Genomic DNA, 19,722 nt, shown 5'->3' with positions numbered 1-19,722 from the left:
TATTCCATTGATTAATGGAATAATTGTATACAATTTTAGTTTTAAGTGCATTAAGTGCATTACAAAACCACTTTCTCCTATACTGTTCATTAACCGTTGTTTATTTGGTATTGTTTTGTGTAAAAAAAAAAGCAAACAATTAAGAAATACCACGCAAGAGGGATTGAGGTTGTATTTAACAACTTCTTTGAAACTGATTCAGTTGCTGGTTCGGGCGTTGTTTTCCAAAGTAAAAGCAGATATTTGCAACTGTCTTATTTTGATGAAACACAAAAGATAATCAGTCTGAAGGTATACAGAAATCAGAGAATAATTACTGATAAGAGGTTGAAATCTGGATAATTTTCAGTTAAACGATAGCTGTAAATTAGGAATGTTGACCCATCTAAACAATCTGTATCCATATTTGAATTTGGAACGGGTGGAGCATAAACGGAAAGTGGGGGTGGTTTAACCAAAAATGGGGGTGGTTTAAATCTGTACATTATTTTAAGTATGAAATTAACATGGATTCATCAGAAGTTGCTATGTTTATTGTTTATTTAAAAAACTATGTACAGAACAGCCTCAAAATTGAGATTCAAATCGTTTTTGATCACACAAGTAAAAGAACCTCTGACTTTTTTTAATGACTTTTTTTAATTACATGATTCATACAGGCATCCAGTGATGGCAAACAGGGAAATAATCTGACTGCCTTGTTCACTGTATTTTTCTCAAAAGCACCGAGTTCAGTACTACGAGTCAAGTTTTCCCACTGACTTTATATCACCAGCCAATTAGAAGCAAGCAGACAGGGAAAAAACGAAAAACTGGCAGTGACCGACGCAACACGAGCTGTTTACATCTCTGTCTTGTCAAATGCAGCGTACGTTATAAAACAAGTTTCCCAACTAACTTTAAATATCACACTAACTGAAATAGAGGCGAGCAGAGGAAAACGGAGTACTGATTCGAGCAACATGAGCCAGAGTCAAGCCAAGCAAGCACAGAGATATCATCAGTCACTGTCTGTGTGCCAAAGAGTGAGGCACGGCTCTTCTTGCAACAGGCAGTCTGTCCAGGGATGGGCGGTTGCTGCGTATAAGTAGTTACCCAATGAGGATTTTCCTTCAGCGCGAGTACGGAGAATGACGAGCTATACTCGTTTCATGCCTGTACTCGGTAAAAATGCAATAACCGTAACGAATATGAGCCCTACTCTAAACGATTACCGGTGCTCGATTATTACAATAGTTGTTGGTTAATTTGATTGATTATTTCTGACAGCTCTAATTAATCTCAGTAGATATTTGATTGCAAAAGCCTTTTTTTTAATATAGGCCATAAATGTAAAACAATCAAATGAGCAGCATGTTGTATGGTGTTAGCTTATGTCAAATGCCAAATGAATACTTTAATCATTTTGACATGAGCACAAAAAACTGTGAATTTGGAGAATAATTGGAAAATAGATTACCCAAAAATCTACAAATAGGTACATTTGTGAATGCTGAACTGCGAATATGCGCGAGTTCAAATTAATCATGTTAGACTAGTGACTTTCTTACACGTGTATAATATAAAAATGTTAATTAAAACATTGCCTGTACCGTTAATAAAGGTTTTACAATGGCACCAATTTGGACTTCGGGACAAATTATTACAAATGTATTGGCTCTAAAAGCGAAAGTACAATCAGGATTGTTACCACTGCATTTCATTCATCATTAACAAGTATTGTTGTTGTTTCTTCCCCAAACAATTTCATCCCTACAGTCTCTCGATTTGGTGGCACTCTCAGCAGATGTAGCCAACATCTGGGTGACGGGCCTCCGCTACCTGTTGGCGCACCCCTCGATTGTTGGGGGAGGACTCGGAGGAGGTGGCGGTCTGGGAGAAGGAGGAACGGTGGAGGGCAGCGTGGGCAGCAAGATGAGGAGCGAGTGGCTGGCAACCGAGTTTGCTCAAGTCGACGAAGATGGTTACGGCATCGTGTCCGAGGACGTGGCGGTCACGACTATCGTTCAACTTTGTCCTGGCACCAAGGAGGCTAAGGTGCGACTATTACATTTGCCATGACATGAAAGAATGGGGAAGCTGTGTGATTGTCTTTTAAACTAATTGACTCATATAATGATCGTTGATACATCACAGCAAATCATGACAATCAAAATATACAGTCAACACATGTTCATCGCTGGGGATTCGTTCCAAAGCCACCCGCAACGGTTACATTCCGTGATACTGCATATGGGGACCGTATAAAAATATAAAATGTTCTCCAAGAGGAAGTGTGTGCTTGCGTCAAGCTGATTGTTGTTTTTCCCAGTTGACTGTAAAACTGAAATAAACATTGGATAGTTAGACACCAAAATGTTCATAAAAAAAATTTAGTTATCCCAAATGAAAGTTTGCTAGTTTAATGCTAACATATGATGCGAAACATGTAGACAGGCTAGGAGGGGCTAGCCTAAATGATACAGTAATTATAAACGCTCAATTGACTGCTACTTCAACATAAACAGAGCAGCAACACATACAAACGTAGCATAGAACTGTTGAGTTTTTGTTCTTCATTGTGGTGCATTTCTCTCAATGGACCTCACATGCTGCCCAGCAGGTTGAGGCAAAGTGAGGTGCGACACTGAAAATTTGCAACTCTAAATTTGGACTTTCCTGTATATTGTAAAACTGTATTTTACAAAAAAAAAAAAACATCGCTTGAATTCTGCGACAGCGCTAATTGTAAGTTCTTTGATCTCCACAAACGCATGAACTTGTTTCTGTCAATGCTTTTTAGATCTCATCATTGATCTATGAGAACATATTTTTTCCGAACGGATTGTCGGAAAAGCTGCACTTTTTATTTTCGATTGAGAGAAAGCTGCTGTGGCGTAGACACAGAGTTCTAACCGTCACAAAAAATGTGAGCGTTGAACAGTGATTAAGAGATACAGTGCCGTTGTGTGAAACAGTTATGCAACATCCGTCTTGGCGCGGTTCTCTGTAAAAGGCAGGGGTCACCTTTTTTGATGTGCTCGCTTTGGAGGATGTCTTTATGAAAGAGGCTATTAAGTATTGGGTCTGGGCGATTATGGAAAACCTTATAATCAAGATTTTGATGAAATCACAATCATTAAAAATGATTATGCATTGATTTCAAAGCTTTGTATTTATTCCCATTCCTATTCATCCTTGCGAATCCAACACTTTATCCTTGAACACTATTTCAGTTCTTACCTCTTCTCGCGCACTGAACGAAGCAAACGTCACAGGTGTTCACATGTGGCTGATTGTCTGGCCCACCAAACCTAAGGGGAAAACTTTGAGTTTGAAATAGTTCTTTTGTGACACTAGTCCTGGAGCTTTTCTGATACACCTCATACCTCACACCAGACACTGACGCGTTTCTCATCGAATTAGATTATGGGATGCTTTGTTGCTGCGTGAAAGTTAAACAACATTAGACTTTGCTGGGTTCTGTGTAAAATGTGCGGGATATTATACTGTGTACGGCAGGCATGTCCAAAGTCCGGGCCAGGGGCCAAATGCTTGGTCAAATTATTATCCTCTGTCGTAAAATAATAACGTCTGGCCCGTAGCCCCGTTGACCAGCGTATAAAATACACTTTAAATGCAATTTCGCATTGAGACACAAGAGAGCAGCAGCACTTTGTCCAACTCCATAACCCTGTGTGACCCTTTCAGGACAGTTTCTAAAATGACGACAATGAATAAAAAAGGAAAATTGACAGCGAGGGCCGACAATTTAAGGAAAGGTGGAAATCGGTCTATTTTTGTACTGAAATACACAACAACTGTGTTTGCTTCATTTGCAAGGAGACTGTCACTTATTTCCCTGTTTTTAAATCTAAAAGTTCAGTGAACATTTATTTTCAATTAAACTCTGGCCTGTACTGGTGAATATAATGTATAGGTCTAATATATATATATATATATATATATATATATATATATATATATATATATATATTTTTTTTTTTTTTTACATATTTCCCTGTTATTGAATTAAAAAGTTACGAGAACATTTCATTACCAGTTGTTATTCATGTTTGAAATGTAATTTGCACTGGTGAATATTGTTACTTATTTCTTTTTTTTAAGCTAAAAGTTCAGTGAACATTTAATTGCCAGTGCTATGCCATGTTTCAAATGGACCAAAAGACATTTTAAGAGTCTTGAAATTTTAATTTAAAAAAGTCAAAAACAAAAGACAGACTGGTTTGCTAAAATGTGCTTGGATTTATTGGCGTCCCAAGTAAAAGATAATGTCAGGCTAAATGGTCGGCGTCCCACATTTTCACCTCACCAAATCTGGCCCTCTTTGCAAAAAGTTTGGACACCCCTGGTGTACGGGATCTTGTAAAGCTCAGATGCGACGCTTGCCGATCGCGAAAGAGTTTGAACCATTCCCTTCTATAAAATCAAACAAGGTCGGTCAATATGCCTGCTTTGTTCGCAAATGTTATGTAATCCCTCAGGGAGGCGGTCATCTTTTCACATTAGATTGAGGGGAGATGCTAATCCGACTTTTATAGGGTGAACACGAATTTGCATTGATGAGAAGAAAAAAGATTTTCCAACGGAGTCTTTGCTTCATTTACTGGTTTTCATCATTGGCAGTGACTCTGTGTCTGCTTCATCCATTTGTGTCCTCTGCTGTCAGAAAGGCCGACATCATTTATCCCCCCCAAGGAGCACGTAATAAGAAAGAATGTTAAAAAGAAAAGAAACAAGATTAAAGAGTGAGGGCGAGTAGGACAAAGGATGAGTAATAGGGACGACATTATTACGCCGCCATGTATCTGGGTCATTTTCATTTCCTCTGTGAAACAAAAAACCCAACATTTAATCAGATCGACCGACTTCATGGAATGGATGATTCAAGAGTTTGGGAAAGTTTGTCACCATTCATCTCACCCACAGGACTCTCTTCAGCTTTCGATTTGCCCTTGCAGGTCCGTCTGCGCTTCAAGGAGATCCAGCGGAGCAAGGAGAAGCTGACCTCCCACGTAACGCGCGAGGAGTTCCAAGAGGCCTACTGCGAGCTGTGCACCCGGCCGGACGTCTACTTCCTGATGGTGCAGCTGGCCAAGGACCGCGAATGTCTGGACCCTCAGGACCTGCGCCTCTTCCTGGAGACGGAGCAGGGACTGTCCTTGGCTACCACCGAGGGCTGCCTGGAGCTCCTGAGGCGCTATGAGCCCTCCGCACAGGGCAAGGAGAAGGGGCTGCTGGGGCTGGACGGCTTTGCTCGCTATCTGCAGTCTCCCGAGTGCCAGCTGCTGGATCCTGAGCATGAGGGGGTGTGCCAGGACATGAGCATGCCACTCTCACACTACTACATTAGGTACCCCATGCGGCACAGATGTTAAGTAACATTTGAATAATGGAGAAATAAATTAGCCACTGTGATAATAGTTCGATGTAAAAACCATTATGCCGACAAAGGCGTAACGCAAACATTAACATGATTTTTTTTCACAAGTCTAAAAGAAGGTAAACGCTTTGAATTGTTAAAACCAACATCAAACCTCACTGTACTTGCAATATACATTATTACGTAGCATTTTAGCATTAATAGCTGTCTTTCAAGTGTAAAAATATGTGGACCCCCCTTAAAATGTAAGAAGAAGAAAATAGTGACGAGGAAGGTTTAATGCCAAGCTGTTACATTTTTTGTTCTTAATTTACACACGTCAGCATCACACAATGATTCATAATCGTACACACAATGTATTTTAACTATAATTATCGTAAAAGCGTAAAAAATATTAAAACAACAAAACCGTCTTAATAAAATGTTGTAATGTGAAGGCGTTGGAGATTTTTAAACATTTTCTAGTTGTCACACACTTGTACAAAAAGGTAGCAATACCAACTGTGAAAACAAAGCAACTCTGTACCGCAACTTTGATATGAGAAATCTCTTCCGACATCAAATGTCATTGTCATAAAACCTTTGATGATTACGGGCAATATTTGAGCAAAATTGAACATTTTTCACTGTTGTGCAAATGCGAAAAGAAGTTCATTACTGAAAACAATAAAACAGTCTGGCTTATTGTTGATAACAAATAATGTTGGAGGATATTATAATTCTGGAGTCTGCTCATTACTGCTTAGTTGCAACTTCCTGTGCCAACAGTGATACGGCCCGAATTCTACTGCAAATCACATAAATCCCTGAGTATCAACCCCATAGATGCCACAAGGCACTACTTTTGTCCAAATGAAACTCCTCAACTCACTTCAGCAATCAAGGAACTCCTCGGCACTAAGATACTACCATTATTTCTTTTACCAAACAGAGAAATGAAGGATAGTTGTTGTTTTTTTCCCCTCAAAATACCATAGGTGGATTTGCAAATAGCATTCTATAAATGTATGGGAGGTTCACTGTACTGTATTCTTATTGTCCTAAATCACTGCACTTTTGAAATACGTGTATCCAAAAAGGCCAAAAAAACTAAATCGTTTGCTCTAAAATGAACTTGTGATTGGAGACGTACTTAGGTTACACTGTAAAAAAAAAGAAAAAAGGAAAGTTGAGTGAAGTCAAGATTTCAAGGAAACAAATAAGTTGGGCAATTCAACAAAATATTCCAAGCTCTGTTCATGTGAAAATTAACTTTCCTGCATTTTCAACCAAGAAATAAGAGTTTATAGAACTATTTGTCACTTGTATTATCCCCCAACTTAAAAATACAAGTAAAAACAACCCAGCAAATTATTTGGGAGAAAACAACTTGCTTCCTATGTTGTGTATGTGGAAAAAGTGTTAGACCTTTGAGTTCATCTCGTAAAAAAATGGGAGCAAAAACAAAAGTGTTGCATTTATATTTTTGTTGAGTTTATTATTGTTGTTATGAAAACCTAATACGCTCAAGAAAAACAAGGGCAAATTTACAGCGTAAAAACCTCCTCCAGAAAAGTTGACTTGCATCCCTGATGAAAGAAATGTAGTAAAAATGTGTTGACCAGTGTTATTCACAAATTCTGCTGACTATTTCCTCAGCACCTCATACCGGTCCTACCTACTGGAGGATCAGGTCCATGGCAGAGCAGACCTTGGCGGGCTGACCAAAGCCCTTCAGTCTGGCTGCCGGTGCCTGGAGCTCGGAGTAACTGACGGCCCAGAGGGGGAGCCTCTACTCGGGGTTGACTATGGTCCAGACATCCCTTGCCACCATCATCAGCATTACCACCATCACGCACCCGTCACCATCCGCTCCGCGCTTGAGGTGGTCAACAAGTACGCCTTCCTGACCTCGCGGTACCCACTGCTGGTGTACTTGTGCCAACGCTGCTCGCCTGCCCAGCAGCGTACGATGGCACAGCATCTGAAGAAAGTACTCGGCTCCCGGCTTTACACTCCGGAATCCCTACCGGTCAGCCTGGGTGGGCGAGCCACCACCTTACCCTCCCCCGAGCAATTGAAGGGGCGTGTCCTAATAGTGGGCAAGAAGCTCCCTCCAGGTCATGAAGGATCTGATGGGGAAGTGTCTGAGGAGGAAGAAGAGATCGGAGGAGGGGGTCCTCTGGCCGGGCGGCGGATGACCATCCCGGGTGAGGAGGATCTGGGCGTGGTCTTGGTGGTCCCGCCACCCTCTCAACCGAGGAAGCTGCGCCTACACAAAGAACTCTCGGACCTGGTGGCCATTGCTCGGACGGACAGCCGCCACTTTTACGCCCAACGAGCCGTTCGCAAGCAGCACTCGCCGCCCAGCAGTCCCGGCTCTCCCGGCACTCCCTCGGCGAACGAGACGCCATATTGGACGCTGTGCTCCTTGGGCGAGGGGGAGGCCGGGCGGCTGACCACAGAGAGTCCGGAGGACCTTGTCATGTTCACCAAGCGCACTTTAACGAGGGTGCGGCCCAGCTCGGTGCGCCTGGACTCCAGTAACCCCAACCCGCAGGGATACTGGAAAGGTGGCGTTCAGCTCGTGGCCTTAAACCAACAGACCCCTGGTGCCATGCTGGACCTTCACAAGGGCCGCTTCTCTCAAAATGGAGGGTGCGGTTACGTCCTGCGACCTGCCGTCATGAGGGACGAAGTGTCATATTTCAGCGCCCACACACATGGCTGCGTGCCTGGCGTACCACCTCAAACTCTTCGTATTAAGGTTTCTTTCCATTATACAGTATATTTTTTAAAACTTCATTTCCATATTTCCCTATGTAGTGGCCGGTCACTTTTCATTTATTTACTCAACTTCAGATGGGTGAAGGGATTGTCCTTGCGAATGTGGGTGTAAATGTTTTTTTTCTCTACATGTGGTTGGCTGGCGAGCTGTTGCCTATCGGTGATCCTAATGAGGTTAAGCTGTACGGAAAATGGATGAGTGGATACTAGGCAAAATAATTAAGTGGACTAGCTACCTGGAACATAACAATGGATGCACACAACAAGACTTACTTTACTTTAATACTGTGCAGGAAATTTGTTTACAACATGCAACATTCCTTCATGTTTCAGTTGGTGCTTCTGTTTTGCTTAGTAACAGAATTCAATTGACCTTAACTGTTAATTATGTCTGCTGAAAGGAAGAGGGAGGCATCTATTGTATTTGATGGGAGGTATTTGTCTTAAGTGGCATGTAGTGACTAATTTTGGCACCGCGTTTGTTTTATGGGCAGCCACTATTTGAGGAACTATGGCATTTTCTAATGCACCATCTCCCTGGTTCCCACTGATGTCCTGTTCTGTCACACAGGTGATTAGTGCACACAACCTGCCTAAACCTCAGGGATCAGGCGCCAAGGGGGAGGTCATTGACCCCTACGTGGTCCTGGAACTACACGGAGTACCTGCAGACTGCGCGGAACAGCGCACACGCACTGCTCTACAGAACCAGGATGACCCCCTCTTTGACGAGACCTTTGAATTCCAAGTAAGACTTTGTGATACTTGCTATGAAATGCGCTGCGCTATGTCTGAATGCATTTTACGAATATGATAAAAAAGCAAGAACAGTGGCTAGTTAAAAACTGACAAGAGGAAATTAGGGTTGTCAACAGAATTTTATATAAGTCTTATGATTAAAACTCAAATTATTAGTGTGGCGCCTTAAAGCGGAAGTCAACCCAAACATTTTTTTTCCCAAAAATATGTTCTTTGCAGGCCCACTTACTTGAGCCCTGAGCAACAGTGATGCCATTTTCAGTCGACAGAAGTGACAAAATGGCCGCCCCCAGAGATGGATAAAAACTAACCCTTATTCCACAAACGCAATATTTATCAGAATGGCCTGTTTCAACTAGTGGGCCTGCATAGAACATATCCTTGAAATATGTTTGGTTGACTTCCCCTTTTGGTCTTTTTGACCGATGAAATTATTAGTAATATCATTACCAGAATATCAGTTGGCCAAACTCTTTTCGATCATGTTTTTTTTTGTGCGATGGTCCACTTCAGTCGTATATGGCCGCCTCTGCTCGGTGTGCAGTGGGTCTAACAGCGTTTGACTTTAGAAAGTAAGTGTTGACAGTAATTTCAGCTCTCTGGCTGTAAGGTCATAACTCCTAGTTCTGCTGTTAATTATACACACCATAAATTACTGTATAACCTTTAGTTAGTTTACTTTATATTTAACCTAAGATACAAGCTCCAAATTCCATTTGTAGAGATGCGAAGAGGACTTTTCGTTGTTGTTTTGCTCTTTGCGTCTTGTACATCAGAGAAAATTACCTGCAATCACACATTGCCTTAATTTAAGTGTTGCCATGGTACCACTTGATAAATTTTCAAGACACAACCACAGGTGGCGTTTTCTGAGTGGTTTCCAATCATTCCAACTTAAATAAATGCTTTTCTGCTTGCACTTAACATTTTGAAACACGAAGCTGAAAGCATAAACAACCAACCACAGACAAGAACCCATCCACTCATCCATCCATCCATCCATCCATCCAATTTATCCCTCATCCTGTTCAGGGTCGCAGGTGATCTGGAGCCTATCCCAGCTGGCTTTGGCGACAGGCGGTACTGGGCGCCAATCAGCTCCATGGCACAAACGTACAGAGTCAGTCAACCATCCATGCTCTCATTCACACCGTCACTGAGTAGCAACTGATCCGACGCGGCCTGCACCGACATCAGGCAAATGTACCACTACGCCTTTAGTGACTCTGAAATAAATCATATACGATTATATTTTATACATATTTTTCCCATTGGAAATAATGAAAAATGAATTAACCTGTGCTAGGCACAAACTGTCATCAAAAATATATTTACGTAGAGCTGTTGACAATGTTGCCAGTATAGTCAAATTTTAAATATGAGGAGATATTAACCAGATATGAACCATTTCATAATAAAACTAAAATAAAGGGACCCTACACCATGGATGGGGCTCTTAAACAATTTTTCATCAGCGCTACTGAGGGCTAGGGGGCACATACAGTATGACCACCCACATCCTAACCAGATGGATGACAAAAATGCATTTTAAATAAGGACAAAATATGTGCAGATATTTGTTTTGTTTTTTACTGAACCAATATACAGAAGAGTATCTTACTATATTTGAATCCTCAAATTCATATATACATAGTAAATATTGTGAGACGACCCAAGTACATTCTTGACGCAGATTGGCTGTTATGACGCAATGTATCCTCCAATTCAAGTTCACCAACTTCAGCAAATGTGCTTGCCCCCACTCGCATCCTCTCAAACGCGTCAGTGCCGCCCAACACAGATTTGCACATATCTAGGCGAACTTCATAGACTTTATATGTAATCATGTCACGAGAATAGCTTAACTCGCATTTGCATTTGTTGTTGGCTACTGCTTGCTCTAATGAAGAACATTGTTCAAGTGGGCTGAATTGCCTCTGACCAATTCCTGTGTGACTCAACATTGCCACATCATTGAATTAAATGTCACAGAGCTATTCTGTTCAGCCATCAGCCCCAATACTGAGAACATACACACACACATGTACGCACGCACACTCACACACACGCAGTCTGCTGGGGTTGTCTGTCTGGTTTGTCCATGCATGAAACACTGTCCTCTGCACAATTTAGCCCTCACTGACAGCTTTTGCAGCATGAGGGGCTTAGTGACACATACGCATGCATGAATACTCACAAAATAGAATAGACTTTTGAAAACATTAACACATTAACTTGGTGCTTTACTTTCTCTCCTCAAGTAATTGAGGTTTTCCAATGTGTAAAAATGTTGCAGTATATCAAATGCGGTCGAAGTTAAGTAGTGCGATAATGAAAGACGCTGGGTACAAAAATGAGTGTAGTTCCTGTTCAACAATCTGAACAATATGTAATAGCAAGTACAAAAATTATGTTTACCATAGAAGAGGAAATGGATATTGTTATGGCCTAGGAAATGGTCTGGATGCTAGGTACAACATGAGCAACACATTTGCTTGCATTGCAGTTAAATACACAACTTAGTTCAGTGCTTTATTCAATCAGATGCTACGGTAACTAGCATGTAGCTCAAACTAGAACTACTTATGACGAAATTCGGGGCTTAATTCAATCAGATGCGAAGGTAATTAGCATGTAGCTCAAAGTATAACGGCTTATGATGAAACTCGGTGCGTAATTCAATCAGATGCGAAGGTAACTAACTAGCATGTTGCTCACGACTAATGACGAGCATGAAAAAGACTGCAGATGCTAGCTGACAACAAACATCACATTTTTACTTCTCCAAAAGGTACAGTGCTTTGTTATAGTTTGATTATACAGTACAGTCTTTGATGACGGTTAAGAATGTTAAAAAAACCAAAACAACCACTTTGACTTTACATTGCGGTTAATATGTTCCTGACCCACTTGCAATTGGTGAAAATCTGTTGTACATTATACTATTTTTTACCCCTCCCACATGCTTTAAATGTACAAAAACACACTGCTTTGGTGTTCCTTAGCACCTGTTCTCAGTCTTTTGCTCTCAAGAAATAGAAGACTATTGTATAACATCACTTTGAGGAAACAGAAATAAAAATTGCTTGCTTGCACTGCAGTCCGAATAAGAGGTAAAGTGTGCTTGGTTCAAGCTGTTTATCATTGTTTATTGTAAAATTGACACATAAAACAAAAGAGATTAAAGCATTGTATTAAAACACCAAAATATTGACCCAATCCATACAATTTTAATGAACAGAAGTCTGCCAGCTTTATGCTAACGTATGCGGTAATGTGAAATGCATCGACAGGCTAACAGAAACGAGCATGTGTTAGTGTCTTTTTAAACTTTCTAACAGCTATTCGTGAAGCAACATATTCAGAGAGAGCATACAACAATACTCAAATGCATATATTATCTGCTGTATGGGAACAACGAATGATAAAATGAGCCAACGTTAATTACGCTGCATCTCTTCCAGTAGACCTCAGTCCTGCCTGACATGTTACGGCACAACCTCACTACACTGAAGGTGTGCAACTCTAAATTTGGATTTCCCCGTATACTGTAAAACCCATAAAAAAAATGGTTGTTGAAAAAAATTCCACGATATAGCGAGGACGCAAACAACGAGCTGTGACATAGCAGAAGTTCATTCTCTCGCCTATGGGAGAAATTGTTTGGAAACTAGAACAACTTTGAATTCAACCAGCATCACATAAAAGTTATAGACAGATTAAACAGAAATTACATTATGTATAATAGTGCATACAATACGTACGTGATTATAAAAATATGATAGAAGCCGAGGTTGTTTTCAAAATAATGAGTTGTGTTTGCGTGTCCGATTACACCTCCTAATTGACACTGAGCATTGCTTACTCTTCTTCATCCACACAGAGCAATAATGGAGTCACGCTGCCGGCATACTCGCTGTTCTGCGTCTTTTCCGCAGATTCTCCTGGCTTCTTATTAGTGTGAAGACTTCCTTGGAAATGTGTGAAATTTAATATTGCAGGAGTCTGTACGGCGCAGTGGGACGTGCCTTTTATTGTAGCGTGTAATTAAAGTGGATGCTGCGCCTCGATGGCTCGGCAAGTGACACCTCCTAACAGGGAACTCGGTTTGAGCCTCCATGTGGCTCAGTTTTGTTACGACATGCTCTCACTAGGAACACTCCTTGAAGTTTTTTCTTTTTCTTTTCTTTTCCATATTTGTCTCCGTCTCAAAAGCGAAACGTTAAGATGCAAAATAGAACAGTTTTGGGACACAGCACTCACTCAGTTCTTGGTAAAGCCCCTTTTTCTGTTCCCTGTGCACGGCATGCTTGGATGACTTTGATGTGGAATAACAAGTGCATGACCTCACAAATAGTAAACTATTCCCACTGACATCTGCCATCCTCTAAAAATGCTTCCTGGAGTGTAAAATCTGTTAAAAGCAAAAATATCATTTGCCGTAGGTGTCCCAATACTCTATGTATGTAGAGTATATGCCTCAAATAAGATAAGATATCATTCAATCAACTTCTATCCAAAGTGATGATCATCCAGACACAATTTTTAGTGGAATCCCTCAGGGAAACTTTTTTGGGTTCAGTCATTATCAAAAAAAGGTTGAACCTTTTCAATTTAAAATGAACGTAATCTTCCCTGAAGAGTGGAAGCTGTTACAGGTGCGAATGTGTCCACATATGTAATTCCTCAGGGAAATGTTCATTTGTTTTGCATCATATTTTTTCACTTTTAACATCCTGCAGGTGGATGTTTCACAATATTTTTGTCCAATTAGTGCATATTACATAAGTGACTTTGCAATCCCAAGCTTTTTTTCCATAGCACTGGTCAACAGCAAATTTTAATCAGAAATGGCTTAATGTGCACAAAAACAGATTTTTCGTGCTGCTTTTTTTCTTTTAAATAGCTTTAATTTCTTTCTAACACGTCAGGTTTTTGAGCTTGACCTATAAAAGCTTACACAATACAGATTTTATCATGTGCTGTAATTTATTTATAGCTATGTCATTTCAGAAAAAAATCCCCCTGTTACTGAACCCAACCCTTAAATTAATCAATATTATAAAACATATTACTATATTACACATTAGGCAGATTTGGAATCAGTGCAAAAAATCATCTTGAAAGGTTTAATTGCCTCTCTGATTAGTAATGTTGCAAAAATTTGTTAACCAGTGTATATGTTATATGTCATGTTTATGATATTAAGTGATATCCATGAGTCAGAAATAATTTTGAGCGATGCTCCTCAGGGTAATGTTAGCAGTCCATGTATTTATTTATTTTTTTTTAATAAAGGCTGACCCCTTTCAACTAATTAAATTAATTAACTCATTCACTGCCATTGACTAATTTATTAGTCTTTTCACAGTCCAGCTATTCAATCCCAGGAATCTAAAGAGTAAAGAGTACAAAACCTGTTATAGCTGCAAATCTGTATTGCATTAACCTTGTCCGTGGAACAATGGCTATATGTTCCAATCCTTTTTTCTCTATTAAAAGCGTCCTGACATACGTTTGCCCATTGGTCACAATTCGCATTTTGACAAGATGCACTTGTGCGTATATGAACTCAGTAAAGCAACAAAAACATGTTTGTCTTTCGTCACATGACCGCCCAATCCTTTTCCTCTATCTCCAGGTGAACATGCCCGAGCTAGCCCTTCTTCGTTTCGTTGTGCTGGACGACGACTACATTGGGGACGACTTCATCGGTCAGTTCAGCGTGGCGTTCGAGTGCCTTCAGTCCGGCTACCGCAACGTGCCGCTGCTGGGCCTGATGGGGGAGCCCTTGCCCCACGCCAGCCTCTTTCTGCATGTGGCCGTCACCAACCGGCGAGGGGGCGGCAAGGCCCACCGCAGGGGCCTGTCGGTGAGGCGGGTGGGCCGGCGCGGGCGCGAGTATGTCACGTTGAGGAACACGGGTATCAAGGCGGTGGATGAGACTTTCAAACTGGCCAGCGCACCCCTCAAAGAGGTGATGGACCTGCGGGAAGAAGCTCAGGTAAAGCTTACTGTTATTAGTTCACTTCAATGGGTGCAAGTCCACCCCAAGAAGATCCAATACAAGAACTGTATTAATGACTCTGCCTTTACTAAGATTATAATGCCCAGTTTTAGATCAATTAAACAATATGTTTATAATCGTGGTTGCATTGTTGTACTACTGCACTGCGACAAAACTATTATTGCTCATTGATTACCCTTATTTAGTTGCATAGAAAGTACAAATATTGCAGTAATCCCAATATTAAACTTTATATCAATGCCACTCTCATTGTAGCAATTTAAAATGTCACCTGATGGCTTGCGCCAGCTGTTAAAAAATTCTAAACCAAGTACCAACTAAAAACATTCTCAGCTCTCCATGTAGCACCCTAATGACCAAAATTAGAATACAGTATCTTGGTAGGCCCAAGTGTTCATTAAAAACAAGGTAGAGATTTTATTCCTAGAAAGTATATTTACTATTACTGTGAATCTCTGTAACATTAGAAAGTTTGGCCCTAAACACTGCACTAAAATATAGGTCAATGAATAACTAAACTTCAATGATAATTCATTTAGAATGTATTGTACCGATAAAATGTTGCAAAAGTGTTCTAAAGTATTAAATGCAAATGAAGTGTACTTAAAAGTTAAATCCATCCATCCATTCATGGTTGTTCTGGCTCAAAGTAAACTTTATTTGACAGAAATAAGATGGCACATACTGTAAAAGGTCAAAGGTGTAATATATCACTTAAAAGAGGGTTTCCCAAATTGTGGGTCAGTGGCCAAGACTGGTCGCGGGTCAACTTTTATTGGATTCAACATAGTGACTTGTGATAATCTGATATTATAATGTGATATTGTTGATTCAGATCATCAGGGGTACAAATTCTTGGATTTCTGGTATTCACGTTTGTTTTATTGATTTAATGTCTGTAGTGTTCTTTATCATGTTATGGCAATTCACGATGTATTTGAGGAGGCTTGCGGTTCCATGGAGGAAAGGAAAGTTGTAACATGGTTTTTGAGATGAAAATATCCGGGAAAAGTTCTCTGAAAACAGAATACAAACTGTTACGTAATGATGCAAAAAGTCAGCAGGGAAAAGAATCAGTCAAAAAAGAGTGGAGGAGGATTATTAAGCATTTATTAATAGCAGCAACATTGGACACTCAAACCTTGGCCCCACTCACCCACCTATTTTAACACGCATGCACACTCACACCCACACACACCCCCACATACACACACACGCACACACACACTGTGGGCTCATCTGCAGTAATTCATCTGGCCTCCATTGCTGCAAATCACACTCACACTCAAGTGGCATGTGGTATTCATCTAGTCTGGTCAGGCCAAATCTACCCTGGTCTAGCGACAACTCTTTTTTTTTTTTTTCGTTATTAATATCATTCAAATGATGGTGTTGCTTTCAGGGCACCATGGCCAGTTTCAAAGAGCAGTGTGGGCTCCCCACCGTGGCCAAACTCAAGCAGTGCATCCAGAGCCTGGCCACCAGGCTGCAGAGCCCAGAGGGCACCATGGGGGCCACCATGGTGCTCAAGGAGGGCTATCCGTATGTGGAGGCCCTCGTCAGTGTGTCCGAGCCCACCCGCAAGCTGCTCTCTGCATATGACACGGTCAGTACTAAAGCCATCTCTTCCTGTGTTCATATTGCTTTTTTCATTTTCTTGAATTTACACTTTCAAGAAGATTCTTTTTTTTCTCATAAGTGTGAATTGGCCTTGACAATTCTACCTTTTAAGTTATGCAAAAATAATGCTGCAACTTTTTTTTCCTCACAGAGAAGCATCAATCAGCTCTTCTAGCTTTGTGACTTTTATTGAAAGTAGCCACGTATTGCCAGTAGCCATTCTGGAAAGCTCCTCAAAGACACTGATGATTTTTCAAAAGTAGTTTATTTAAGATTAAGATTTAAGATTTAAATATATATATATATATATATATATATATATATGTATATATATATATATATATATATGTATATATATATATATTATATTATATATATATATATATAATTATTAATATCAATTATATATGTATATATATATGTATATTTGTCTGTGCAAATTACTGAACAATAACACATTAGCACTGACTAGTGCTAATGTGACAAGACAGGTGTCCTGGCTGGTCCACTGATATTAATAATTATATTATGCGCCCTTTAAAATGGGTGATCCATGGTTACCTTGGCAACAGCAGGCTGGACATTCGAATAAAACAAGCCAGTGTGGTATCAACCTGGGTTTGAAGTTATTTTATTACTATGGCGCTAAATTCTAACGTTAGCACGCTATGACTCTTGGAATGTGAATCTCGAGCTTCTTTCCCGTGTTGCTGTTTTGAATCAAAGGTACTGACATGGAATGTTGGAATGAAATAGAAGATGTTTGGCCTTCGGAGGTAGTATCATAGCCATAACAGAGGCCTGTTTGTGTTGGGAAAAGTGTTTCCTCTGCTGTTCGTGGTGGGTAGGGACCAAGCCCTGCCAGTAATAGCAAAAACAAATGAATAAGTGAATGCCCTCCTCACCCCCACCACAAGATGGCAACAAAGCACTACTTTTGTCAAAATGAAGCACCTCATATCACTTCAAATAGCTCTTTGACACAGAGATGCCATGCACACAATTGCACCAAAATAATGCTTTTATTAATTGCTTTGGCCTAAACACAAAGATGGAGGATATGTTTAAAATATAATGCGAAAATGTGATATGCAGAGGCTCAATATTGTATTATATTATGTATTATAAGGTATTCCAGGATCCCAGGACAGGGTGTGAATACATAACATCGTACAGTCAGTACGGTACAGTGTTTATGCTGTCCATCAAACCAAATGCTGATGTCATCTAATCATCTGATTGCGGATTGAGGTTTTATTGTGTGAAGACACTGAAGATTTCATCTAATTAGCTCTCATATTTGCTAATTTATACAAAACACAAATCCGCTTCATTACAATGTGTGATTAAAATCCATCCAGCGTTGTTATTGGACCAGAAAAGTGCAACACTACAACACCTTCCCCCGGGCTGACACTCTAAAATGGTAAAACATCAAATTGCAATGCCTACACACACACACGCACACACCCACACACGCGCACACATAGACACGCGGTGGCATTTAGTATGCAGAGAGACACTTGATGACACGCGTGAAGCAGTCACCCACACGCCTCGTCAAGCTCACGCATCCCGGGCGTCCAGCTGCTCCCTCTCCATCTCAGGATGCCTCCCTCCCACCTGTGTCACCACTCGGCTGTTACACCTACACACATTGTCATACATGGCGGCTTAAAATTTCGCCTTACCATTGTAGATGATCATACTTAGATTTAAAAAAAAAAACAGCATGCGAACTATTTGCATCTGAGTAGTGAAGTGTTAAGGCTGGAGGAGACTACTTCATTCAGCAGTTGTTCATCTAAGCAAGTAACAATTAAAATTCCGGACAATTGTGTGCAGCCAACTTTGTGGTAACAGTGTGGGGAAGGCTCTTTTTTTTTGTGTTTAAAGTGCTCAAAGCCATGCTTGATTAAGGTGTGGAAAAATGTGTCCGGTCAGCCTTGTTTTTAGATTTGGGGAGGAAATTGTGAGTTTCCCATGGGACAACGAGTTTCGTTTGGCAATGAAAATGTGACAGTCCCCCCCAAAAGTATTGGAACAGCAAGGTCACTTCCTTTGTTTTTTTGTTTGTATACTGAAGGGATGTGGGGTTCAGATCAAAAGATGAATATGAGACAAAAGTTCAGAATTTCAGCTTTTATTTGATGGTATTTACATGTAGACGTGTTGTTTGAAGCCACTCACTTTTTAAATGAGCAAAATTATTGGAACAGACATTAAATGAACTTAAAGTGAATACAATTTAATATTTGGTGACGTAAACTTTCCTTGCAATAACTGCGTGAAGCCTGCAACGCATTGATTTCAGCAAACTGTTGCATTCTTCATTGTACATTCTTTTCCAGGCCTTTACTGCAGCCTTTTTCAGTTCTTGTTTATTTCTGGGGGTTTCTCCCGTCAGTCGCCTCCTCAGGAGGTGACATGCATGCTCTGTTGGGTTAAAGTCCGGTGATTGACTTGGCCAGTTTAAGACCCATTCGTTTTGCTTCAAACAGTGGATTGTGATACCTTCACCCATGTCCTGTGGAGGTTGGCGATGATGTCACTGACTGCTGTCTTTGGGTGTTTCTTCACAGCTCTCACAATGTTTCTGTCATCAACTACCGTTGATATCCTTGGCCAACCTGTTCAATGTCTGTTGTTTCTTTCTTTTACAGGACAATACAAATTGTTGTTTTGACTGTTCCTAACTTTGTGTGATAGTGCTGATGGATTTTTCTTCTGTCAGCTTCAAAACGGTTTCTCCTATAAACTGTTCTCTGGGCTTCATGTTTGCTTTGCAACAAATGCAGTTTTCACAGGTAAACCCAAAGCCAAAAAAGGTCACTATCTAATGTTTAAGCAATCAATCTAAAAGGCAAACACCTGAGCAACTGGAAACATCCACCTGTCACATGTTCCAATACTTTTGCTTTTGCTGACTTGAAAGGTGTGTGGCTTCAAACAAAAGGTGCTTTGTTGTTTAACACATCTAGATGTGAATACTATCAACTAAAAGTTGGAATTCTGAACTTTTGTCTCATATTCAACTTTTGATCTAAAACCAAAAAGTCTTCAGTATACAACAAACACAAAGCAATTATGTTACTGTATGTTTTGCCTCATTTTGCTACTTGACACTATTCGTTCATCAAAAAGCTGTCAAAATGCTTAATTGGTT

General features: G+C 40.4%; 1 protein-coding gene across 2 annotated transcripts in view; it reads left to right on the top strand.

The window, feature by feature from the left end:
• The window catches only part of plcl1 (phospholipase C like 1), a 95,589-nt gene that overhangs the window by 66,884 nt on the left and 8,983 nt on the right, over window positions 1-19,722 (top strand). For both annotated transcript variants that reach the window (XM_086051606.1, XM_086051607.1), the window contains exons 4-9: window positions 1,759-2,037; window positions 4,962-5,353; window positions 7,022-8,129; window positions 8,721-8,897; window positions 14,550-14,912; window positions 16,339-16,542. In XM_086051606.1, the coding sequence (XP_085907732.1) occupies window positions 1,759-2,037; window positions 4,962-5,353; window positions 7,022-8,129; window positions 8,721-8,897; window positions 14,550-14,912; window positions 16,339-16,542 (2,523 nt within the window). The remainder of the gene's footprint in view (window positions 1-1,758; window positions 2,038-4,961; window positions 5,354-7,021; window positions 8,130-8,720; window positions 8,898-14,549; window positions 14,913-16,338; window positions 16,543-19,722) is intronic.

Source organism: Filicampus tigris, chromosome 14 (genome assembly GCF_054856515.1).
Source record: "Filicampus tigris isolate MCC_2025a chromosome 14, RoL_Ftig_1.0, whole genome shotgun sequence".
Lineage (NCBI taxonomy): Eukaryota > Metazoa > Chordata > Actinopteri > Syngnathiformes > Syngnathidae > Filicampus > Filicampus tigris.
Note: the sequence above shows the minus strand (reverse complement) of the source record. Positions and strands in the feature narration are given on the sequence as shown.